This window comes from Meleagris gallopavo, chromosome 2 (assembly GCF_000146605.3).
Source record: "Meleagris gallopavo isolate NT-WF06-2002-E0010 breed Aviagen turkey brand Nicholas breeding stock chromosome 2, Turkey_5.1, whole genome shotgun sequence".
NCBI classification, from domain to species: Eukaryota; Metazoa; Chordata; class Aves; order Galliformes; family Phasianidae; genus Meleagris; species Meleagris gallopavo.
In genome coordinates, this window is record NC_015012.2 from 18,423,239 (window position 1) to 18,434,874 (window position 11,636).

The following is an 11,636-nucleotide window of genomic DNA, read 5'->3' on the forward strand; positions in this document are numbered from 1 at the left end:
GCCGCGCAGGGAGAGGGAGATTTATAAGGGCTCCCCGCCCCACGTGCTCGCCTCGCCGCGAAGTGACGTGGTGGGGCTGCGGGCAGAGAGCGGAGGGCTCCGCCGCCGCCCGCCTATTTATTCCCCTCCGAATCCGGCAGGGACCAGCGGCCCGCGGACGAGAGGGGCAGCCGCGGCGCATCTCTTTCCTCCTTCAAAAGGACGACAGCAGCGCCCCTCGCCCCTCTTACTAGGGTAATTGGGTCAAACGGCAACCTCGCTACAATTAAGCGCCTGGATATGGTTCCGTGCAAGTACGCAGGGGGCAGGACGAGGACCTCCGGTAGCAGCAGATAGGGCTTTGCACTGCCCCACTCTTACTTTTCACTTCCACGCACGTTTGGGGCAATTCCAGAGAGAAGCAAGCTCAGATCCGGCTCTCCTTCTCCCTGCACTTGACAGAAGCTCTCAATCCCCGCATTCTCAGGCTGCGTCTGCAATTCAGTTTTTCCACTGCCTCTTTCGGCCGCAGCGCACATCGCAGCCTGAGCCGGGGGCTGTGTGCAGGCAAGGGCCGGGCTCTGACCTCGGGCCCCACTTTGCCCTACAGAAATGACCTTGCACACTCCCTCAGCCTTATGCCATAAAGCAAACTCTTCCGAAGAAAAAGGCTATTAAGTGATTTCCTCCTAAAGCTGCAGCTGAAACCAGGAGAAATGCCTCACACTGAACCTATGGCCCCGTGCTGCTTGGTTGCTGTCAGTGCACTGCCCATTACTCGCCTTATGGGCTTCACAGCCCTCAAGGGTCGGACTACTAGATGATCATAGTGATCTTTTCCAGCCTTAAAGATTCTATAAAAGCACTCCACTCTCTCCTCCGGTAGGAAACTCTGTTATCTCTAGAGAGCTCTGCAAGAATCCTCCTGCCAGATCCCTGCAGTTCATAACAATTTGAAGAAAAAAGACCCCAAACTTTGCCATCTCTTTCACAAGAACAGCCATGGAGCCTTGGCAATGCTCTGTTCAGGTATGAGTATAGGCTGGGCTGTCCCTGCAGCCATGGGTGGTGGGGCCCAAGCTCCAGAGTGCCTTACAGAAGCCACTAGAGATGCAAGCAGGCTGACAGCAAGCCCATCTGACCAGATTCTGCTGAGATTACTCCTGATTGGGTAGCCTGGCTAGGAAGACATTTCATTTTGTTCTCATTTGAGAGGGCACTTTAGCTTCTGTTTCTAAGCCCTCATGCAACACAGGGTGTCAGATCTACCCAGGTTCATCTCAGCTTTGCCTCTCTAGTGCGATGATGCTCAGTTCCCTACAACCTCCCAGTATCCCCATGGTGATGTGTTTGCCAGGCAGAACATCCCAGAAGCAGCAGCAAATCAGGCTTTGGCCTTTCTGCTCCCAAAGCCCTGGCTGCTTGAACTAAACTGCCAGCAGCTGCAGCAGGCTATGAGCAGGCTAAGAGCTGCTCTGCTTGCACCAGGAAAAGGACACCTTCCTACTTCCTTTGCCACTGCAATGCACAGATAGCCACCAACTGGAATGAACACACTGTGATATACACATCACAATTTATCTGATCTTATTTTCTGAATCATAGAATGGCTTGGGTTGGAAGGGACCTCACAGACTGCCTACTGCCAACCACCACATGCATTTGGTATTTTTATCTCAAAGAGTATTGCAAACTGGATTCCAACTGGGTGATATTTTTACCTTGCTAAATCAATGTCCAGAAGAGACCATCATAAAATGTCCAAAATTACCTAGCCAAACTCCATACACTCCTCAAAGCCGGACAAAGAGCAGTAGTGCCAGAATATACTCAAGGCATTATCTGCACAGGTAACTCAGCTTTCACATTCTACCTTTAAGATGCAGGACAGATGTATCTGTCAAAACCTATCCTAATTACGGCTTTGTGTTTTATCCTGAAAAGCCCCCCATTCTTACCCATTTCTAAACAGTTTGTGTTTAAGGAGTACCCATCAGCTTCAAAAGCTGCAGGGATTATCAGGCACTAAAGCTGAACTGAACGAGCACTTACCTTTCCCTCTGCCTCTTCAAAGTGGATGGACTTACCCTGAGCGTCTGCTGTCAGTGGGAGCTTTGTAAACCAGAAAGCAGGAACTGGCCCTCACCATTCACACAGGGAAAGAACAGAACTTATCTGTTCTGAAGCATTTAATTTAATACAATACTGTCTTTTAATATGTTGATATATATTTTAATAAACAGTAACTGTTTATTAGAAAAACAGGGACACCTGGAAAGTTACTTCACTAAACTTAAAAGTTTCATGTTTCCTATTAACTTAAAAATTATGTGGTCAGGATTTTACAATTTGCGGTTTCTTTTGAGATTGTTTTGGTTATACGCAAATGTGCTGTGTGAAACACAAAGGCAATAATCTTTCTAAAACTGCTGACGACCAGGTCATTAAGTAAGGTGGCTGGCCACATTTCATAAACTAAAGAACACTGTTGGAAGAGGAATAACTTTTATAAGTTAAGAGGTGACTTTTGTAAACTTGCACGCCGATGACGACTGCAGGATGCTTGCACAATTAATTCTTTGTGGCACGCACTGAAATCTGCAGCAGTTGCTGTGGTCACGCAGAATCTCAGTTATTCTGATGCAGGGTGCGAGGCAGAAACGCTCAAATTCTCCTCTTTATAAAAGTGTAGGTAAGAGTGTTCAGCTTGAAGAGCTAAGGTGGCACCTAATAAAGGTACGGCAAAAAGGAGACGACAAATAATGGAAAATTTTAATATATACACCACAATAAATAGTAAAACCTCAGGGTTTATTATCTTTACTGAAGTAGAAGCCCATACCTCTGTGCCGTACACTTCATTAGTGTGTGCAGTAATGCCTGTACGAATTCTGAGAGCAGATCCTGCTGACCTTACTAATACAAGCAGCCCCACTGCCAGTGGGATTGCATTTCACACAACCACAGCCTGCTCCTGCAACGCTCACGTTCCAGAAGATAATGGCTACTTTATATAACATACTGCTTAACACGCACGACTGCTATCCGTATATACATGCACATATGTAACTACTTGCCAACTTGCAAATCAAAGGTATGTTTCTGATATAGACGTATAACTATAAATAAATAGAATACATACATAGATGAAAGTTCTCATTCCTGAGGACAGAGTAAATTCAGTGGAAACAATCACAAGAGAGTCCTCAACAGGCCCCCATCAAGTGAGAACATGGGATTACAGCAAGCCCTGATGCCCACAACACAATGTGCAATCTGCATTTAAAACCATACTTTGGTAAAAGGCATCCAGAATGCAATCAGAAAAATAACAAATTCAGACAGGATTCTGATCCCAACACTTCGAGCCAGAATGACCAAAATCTGAAGGAAAGGGGAATGTTCAGGAGGTGTTGAGGTATTATTGTTCCCAGGGAATCAACACAATTATCAATGGGCTACATTTTTTGTCCTGAAAATAGCCATTTTTTTACTATGAAGGCTGCACATATCAGTGCTGCATTCAAAGGAGTTCCTTCTTCTAACAGAGAGTCCCCATCTTTAAATCAGTTAAGACTCGAGTCTTGATAAAGATTTTGTGAATGCCAGAGAAGTTCTTTCCCCGTGCTTACGTCTCCCAGTTTGATCCTCTCAAGTACTCTTCCAAAATCTGCTTGTCAGCCCCAGGGTTACCACACTAATCTCTGTATCATTCCAGTTTCAGTGTGTGTACCACTGAAAAAAAAGGCCTTCCTTAATCCTAGCACCTGTGGTTTTAATCACCACAGGAAATCCTGTTTCCACTCAAGTCAGTAAGATTTCTCCTGTAAATATCAGCGGAGAAAATGATCAGGTTCACTAACTAAAAATACAAATTAAAAAAATAAAACAAAACAAAACTTGAGAAGCACAGAGGTTTATGTATCATACGGTCTTGACATCCACTTACAGCAAGTATGACAAAATAAAGACAATAGAGCAGAAGCCACCTCTTTAATCCCTGTGTTTGAACCCCTGACCTGCACCTCATCCTCAGCATTATGCCTCTTGTATGCTATTTTTGAACCGCTTGATGATGATTTGGGTTATGCCCCACTAAATAACATACAAATGATACCTATAAATACTATATTCCTAGCAGAGAATCTACAGGAGTCTACTCAGGAAATTAAAATGATGCAACTTGAGTTAGAATACGCATCTACACTGCACTTCAGAGAGTTTAAGGAGATTACATATAGAACAAGATTAATTGGCAGCAAATTCAAAAAATGGGCCAGGCAGTAATGCAATATTAGCCTAGTGAGAGCCAGACAGCCTTGGGACTGGAGTTCTGGCTTCTTCACAAGCTGCTGGTGAAGTCCACACAGAAGAAAAGCTTTAATAAGTCAGTGCCGCTTCAGAATTGCCTAATGTATTTTAAGCACACACGTTTGAGATAATCCTAATGAATTTTCAGAAAGCAGTGCTTTGTTTTCAATTATCCTAGAAAGAAAGGTTTTTTTTATTAAGGTTTTCTGTTGCACTCACACAACAAGTTCCAGAGAAGTCTTTGTATTGCCTCTCTTCCCTCTTTTCCAACATTATACATTTATTCTTGGCTACTGAAATCAGTATTCTTCAGTGGCCGTTCAGAAAGCTTCATTTCAGCTTAGCTGGGATTCCTCTCTCTACAGAAGAGGTCTATATGAGGCTGACACAATTCTGTTATCCCGAGGGCTGCTCTGTAGGGTACCAAGCACCAGAAGAATTGGCATCCTGAGCTTGTCCCCACAGAGCCACGACACTGCTCCACACACGGCTAGGGATACCATGAGCCTCAGTTTTACATTAGTTTATATGTAAGCATTGATTAATTCTGTGATAGTGGCAATTTAGACCCAAATCCAGATGATTTCTGAGCCAGATCAAGACTAGGCCACCTAGAAGTCATTGCCTTCTACAAGATTTCATCGAATGCCTTTGGCCTTCAGAGGTCAAATCCAGCAGGCCAGTGGCAAGCTATCTGCATGCTGACAGCAGAATGCAAAAGGAGGAAAGGAATTGCATAGTATTTGCTACAGATTTATCGCCAGTTTGGTAGGTCGTCTTTATTATATTAACCTCAAATAATAGCAGCCTTCTTATGACATTAGCTATTTTAAAATGGCAACAGGCAAAGACAGCACACACATCACCACTGGAACAAGAAACCAAATCTTAAATCTGTAATACAGTAATAATTAAAAAAAAGTCATTATGCAGGTGGTTCAGTATTATGCTTCAACATAATTGTTGAATTCTCGTTAGCTAAAGTGAATGAGGAACAGTCTGCCTCTGCTAAGAACAATATTGATGCTAAAGGAAAACACAGGTAATTCAATTCCCTTCTTAGCTGAATGATCTTTATATAGAATATCTTTTGCTTCTACTTTATTTCTAGACAGTGACACCAAAAATTCTAAAAAAAATAAATAATAATAATAATAAAATGTCACAGTAAATGTAATGAACACAGCAGATGGATAGAACAGGGCAGCCTTGGCCTCATCTGGTTGCACTGGAATATCATGAGAAAGGTGTTCTATGTCTTGTAAGGCCTAGTCCATAACACAATCTCCAAGATTCCCCCCTCTCCAAGCAGCACAGTGAGGTGGTCAGAGTACGTACAGTTTGTGCAGATATGCTGAAGACTCAGTAACAAAGAGCAGTAAGCTCTGGTACCCAGCCCTATAGAGACAGTTTTCATTCATGTGCCCAACTTCAGGCACCCTTTCTAAAATGGATGCAGGCCAGAATTTGTTCCTGGACACAATGCACGACATATAAGGCTGCTTTTAACTAGCTACTTCTGAGAACATCTGTCTGCAAGAAATTGTATCGAATCTCAACATAAATCTGATCTGGGCTAGTGGCTCACAATTAACATCACACATACCAAAAACAGAATTAACTGAAAATAAGACATAAAGAGTTCACTCACTGACACAGGAAGATGGGCTATTTGAATGATTGAGACATTATGAGGAAATAATACTTTCTCCTAAAATCACCTTCCAAAGTGTTTCTCGGAAGTAATCTGTACTCATGCGGTCACACAGGAAAGCTTGAAGAAAGCATAATCCATTATCTGACAAACACCAGGGTTTAAACAGAAATCATTTCCAAGGTTGAAGCATTACACCAAGACAAGCATCTCTAGTGCTGAAGCTATTTTGACCAGATTTTTATTTCAACATGTTCCTTAAGAGAGAAAAGCAATTACGAAGATACATTCAAAACCAAAATGCTTTGTCTAAGAAGTATCAGCTACTCTGTATCTGATTAAGAACGACCAAGGAAAAGCCCTTATCTGCTTGGTCATCTACAGAGGTGAAACCTTTGAGGTTTACATACTGCCAGAGGTTAATAGCTATTACTTTAGGATAATAGCAAAGGAGACAGATGGCCTTCCACCATCTGTTAACCAAGAACTTGTCCCGTCTCCCACGTCTATCTTAGACCCAGAGTCTAAGTTTAATGTCTTATTTAGCACTAGGATTCCATCTGTTTAATCCAAACTTAATAGAATGAAGAGTTTGCCATTTTAAGTTGTGCAATATTGTGTGCCAGATGACTTCTTCCTTCCTCCTTTAAGACAGCTACTGAGCTAGCTCTGAGCAGATGCAGCTTTACAAACCACCTTCCTCTGGAAGCTTCAGATAGACAAAACACTTTTATGGCCTCCAAACAACTAAAAGAATCTACCCCACTAGGGAGTAGTTTCCACTTCTTTGCTCTTCTCAGTTTGTGAACCCCAGAAGGAGCCACCTCAAAGCTGCAGAAGTGGGACCTCACCCCGTTTCAGCAGGGAAGACTACGTGACGCAGCAGCATCAGGCACAATAATATTCCACCACTAGTCTTTCCTTAGCAGCAGACTGGAAGAAAAGCAGTGAAATGGTCCTTTTTTTCCATAGGCCAAATCATGTTTTCCTTGCTGAGAAACTAGAAAGGAGGAGAACAGACATGGGAAGAACTGACCCTATGCCTTCTCTGATTAAACAAAACCTTGTTACTTGCATGCAACCCATAGAATATTAAACTCTACATACTCTAGAGTTGGCTTGAAGCCTAACAAAACTGGAACCACCCCATCTTTATTGACTTTATATAGATAGGTACAGAAATATACAAAGTCAAGATGATTCATGCTCTCTGGAATGAAGGGCAGCAGCACAGTTCTGCCTAAGCAGAGATATTCATGGGAGCAGGCAAAACAGACTGAGAGCTGTGATGGCTGGGAAAAGCTGCTAAAAGCTGTTCTTCCTTTTTGATAGCTTTAAAAGAATATTACTGTAAAGATTATAGGAAAGCAGGTGAGACAACTGATCCTACTATTAAAAAGAGAGACTGGAAGATCTCCAGGCCAAACAGGGTTTAGTACTTTCGACTTGCTAGTCAAACTTGTGAAATAAATCAGCCTAAAATTAAATTATACTGCTCTCATCTGCCACAAAACTCCTAAGTTTATCTTTTGGAATTACTTACCTGTTTAAGTCGCTACAGAAGCTTCTCTGCATAGGGCACAACCAAAGGACAAGGCACAGAATCAGAACTGTAAAATTATCCAATATAAATGTCTATTATGCCTCTTAAAAGGCAAGAAACACTCAACCTACAGGCAAAATACTTAAGTACTGCTGTGCGCTTTAAAAAGAATGGAAGCTCAAGATAAGCAAATTAATTATAAAATCTACAAACATCTGAGTATTCCATAAGTATTCTGAAAGTCACCTCAGGACATTACAATTCCTAAGAAAAACTAGCATAATTTTTAAGAGCTTGATCTCAAACAGGGACTGCTGATATTAACTTAGTGACCGCAGATTTAAAGGTGCTGATGTAGTTTTTCTGCACAAAGTAACTAAACTACAAAAAGAAAACAATGTCAGATTAGACTATTATGCTGTTTTATCAACTTAAAATTCACTGTAGTACGTTTTTGTATTGCTCTATGAGATGCCAGCTCTAGCTGAACAGCTGTACAGATGTCTAACCTGCAGAAGCTAGGATAACCATATGTCAAACTTCTGTGGTTTTGCCACTTGATATTTTGGGTGTATGCCTTCATTTGTGATAATAAATATCAGGCCACAAACTAATGTCTACGCAGATATCTAATATGTTTAACACTCCAAGCAGCTTGAAAATCTAAACATTTCTGCTGTTAGCTTTGAGTTCTCCTCAAAGAATTATGCTACAATGTATACCAGATGAATAGGCTAGAGATAACACAACCACTGCCAGTTGTTAGGATGGGTTTCCCTGTATCATTTTGTATGTATATTTTCAAGCTATAATATAAACAAAGTTCACCCCCCCTGCCCTCCTCAATGCTTTCATTAAAAAACCTAAATCCACCAGCCTACCAAACATTTCAGTGTGGAAGAGTGAAAATTTAAGGCTCTCCTAACCATATATTGGACATAAGCAGTTACAAAGAAAGGTTTGCATGAAAGGAAATGTAGATACAGACAGAATAGTACTATTTATATCAAGTATCAATTAATAGGCCATAAAGCATTCTCTTCACATAGCAAACAGAGAAATGCGTTAGAAAGAGAATCCAAAACAAAGGAGGCAGAATTCACACCCAGCCTCTCATCTAAAACTCCTTAAGCACCATCCTATTCCTTCTGTATACATTTGCTTACTTATGAAGTACTTGTATTACGCAGTTAGCTTCTGCACCTTTGCAACCCAACAATCTATCAGAAGAAACTGGTGTGGCATAATCAAAGCCAACATTTGGTATCCTTACAGTATGCACCTAAGAGAAAGGGCTTTTGTTTGACCCTCTGCAGACCTGAGGAATTAGCATTACAGTTGACTAAACCCAGAGTGTGTCCCAGAGGTCCGGTTCCCTACTGAAAAAGACCAGAGCACCAGAACTGCAAACGAAGCAATGCTAAATACAATTTTATACAGTGTTGCTAGAAAAGGCCTTTCTGCTCTAACAAACACAATAGCAATGACTGTCTTTTCCTCTTACTGGTCTCTTAACACATGTAACTTCAGACTTACAGTGGAAAAACATACATGCATGTGTACACTTTTATACCTACTTTTTTATATGTATATACACACACACAAAGCCAATCAAGCAGGGACAAGATTCATTTTACAAATATGTTTCTGTAGTTGTCTTCAATCAGATTAATGCTCCAAGACCAGAACTATCACATTAATGGTTACTTCTCTATATTATCTATGAAGCCTTTCCTAACCAAAGTAATAAAGTCTCCATAGGAGCCTGATAACTTTACAAGGTGACAGCATTTTTGTGTTTATTGTAAGCCATTTCTACCATGAATTGCTAACAACTTTTCAAAGTGTAACACTGATTTGGAAATGCAGGCACACTAATACATCAATTGCCATGACGAATATATAAACTTTTAATGACCTTGGCAAAATTCATCTTTCGTTGGGCAAGTGCCACTATTTTGACTGCACAAAATGTTTTGGAAATATGTTGAAAATTATACATGCTTTGAAAAATATTTCAGGATTTCAGTACAACAAATGAAGCTATATTTAAAAAGTTGGACACTGTGGAAAAAGCACTCGAGTTGTACAAGACTCTTTAAGAAGAGACAGCCTCCAAGTATTGTACATTCACAGAATGTTGATTTTTAATCCAAATAAAGAAAAATAAAGTATCTTGAAATGCTTTCAGTTTCATTCAGTCACTGTCATCTTCTTGTTTTAAACCACCTCCTTGTGCAATACTGCCCTCTCCATCACTTTCCTTATCCCAGTCTTTCATAGATGCTCCCATCATGAAGTCATCACGCAGTATATTCCATTCTGGTCCCTCTTCAGACTTCACTTCACCCTGTATGTTTGAGGAGAGAAGAAGGAAGAGGATGATGAGATGAATGTGAAAGGGGCAGTAGAAGATGGAAAGCCTTCACATAACCACAGTAATGCCTCACACAAATTTGCATTGACAGACATACCAAAGGTGAGCACCTCACACAAATGTTACGTGGATAAACAGAGGAATCATAACTATCTGATGCAAATAAGTGAATTTGTTTTAACCAACCAATAAAAGGAACACAGAAAAAAAAACAGTTATTCCTTGTGGATGAAACAGTCAACCCTGGGCATGGCTTCCTTTATTAAAATCTTTCTTGGCAATCAGAATGGATTCATGATATCATTTATTAACCCCCAGGTGCTGCTTCATTAGAACACTTTTTGGCACATTTATAAAACACAAATATGGATTTAATAAAGGCTTAAAAAAACCTAAATTTAATATTTAACATATTCTGTGATACGTGAACCAAATCCCCTTTATGTGGATTATTACCTCACTACCTGGACTTGTCATATGGTGCAAAGCTGCCTCTAAAAGAAACTGAAAGTTGAGCTACACTCAGCATGCCAACAACACCTTATTCCAAATTTTGCGCTTCTTCAAAGTGGATAAACTGAAGCCATGCTAAATGGACCGGTGAATAATGAAGAAAAGTGACAGGAGCCTTAGTTTCAGGTTAGCACTGAAAACATTGCTAGGCTGTTCTTCTAAGTGACGGAGCACATTGAGCGGTGCAACAGCGCCATCGTGTGGCAACAGTTTTAAAGAACAGGGTGAAGTAATTCTGACGTTCCAATCGTTGCTGGAGGAAAACACTGAAAAACGTTCCATGTACCGAAGAAGGACTTCAGTCATTTAAGCCTCAGCAGCAAAATACTTCTGAGGAACAATCAGTGTTCAACAAGCAAGGAAAAAATTATTTTACCAAAGAGGAATTGAAGGAATTGAAAAAAATTTACTTCTGTAATGTCTCTGAAACAAAGGTTTACAGGCATTTCATACCAGTATCTCCTTCCTACTACCCTATTCAAATCGGGAACCAATTCACTTGTTTAACCACCACCTTCTGACGTTGTACCTTCAGACAGGGGTTATTTGTTACAGCATCTTCTGCAGATGCAGATCATGTAGTTTCTGGGAGAAAACAGCATAAAATTTGAAAGAAATAATTAGAAGAAAATGCAGATCTCTCACTGCAAACCTAACACATCGCATCAACAGAAGCTCCCTGAGTACAAGAAGTCTGCCAGACATCTTACTTTTAATAGTTACTCAAAACAGAAATGATTTCAGAATGTGACTTGTCCTGCAGCTCTCTGTGAAAGGTGACTCCCACAAAAATAAGACTACACGTCTCAACACCTTCTCTTCCAAAAGCAACCTCCCCAGGCCCAACAACCACTAACCAAAGCTGTTCAAGATGTAGGTTTTTTTATTCTTTTCTTTTGTCTTCGCAGCTGCTCTCATTGATGGTTATTTGGAGGTGTAACTCTCCCATCTCCAGCAGCAGTGGAAAAACAACAACTCCCTTTTTCCCCAGGCGAGTGATTCCTATCTACTTTCACTGTTGCAGGAATTCACTGCAAATGCTATTCCCCATAAAGCCTGAAATCATCTCAGGCAGGGTAATCAGTTAACTGGAATTAAAAGAGTGACAGACAGTGTAGGTCTGTAGGAAGACCTTAAGATATTCTCAGTGGAATAATACATATTAGTGAAAACTGTGGTATTCTGTTGTTCTACACATTTATCTTTCCAGATTAGAATAAGGTCAGAATGATTACAAAAAAAAAACCACTTTTTTTTTT

At 40.8% G+C, this 11,636-nt stretch overlaps 1 protein-coding gene across 2 annotated transcripts in view; it reads right to left on the reverse strand.

The window, feature by feature from the left end:
• Positions 1 to 6,157: 6,157 nt before the first annotated feature.
• Positions 6,158 to 11,636, reverse strand: part of RRP15 (ribosomal RNA processing 15 homolog) — a 27,744-nt gene continuing 22,265 nt past the window's right edge. For both annotated transcript variants that reach the window (XM_031552357.1, XM_010706696.3), the window contains exon 5: positions 6,158 to 9,837. In XM_031552357.1, coding sequence (XP_031408217.1) covers positions 9,685 to 9,837 — 153 coding nt within the window. In that variant the 3' untranslated portion in view covers positions 6,158 to 9,684. The remainder of the gene's footprint in view (positions 9,838 to 11,636) is intronic.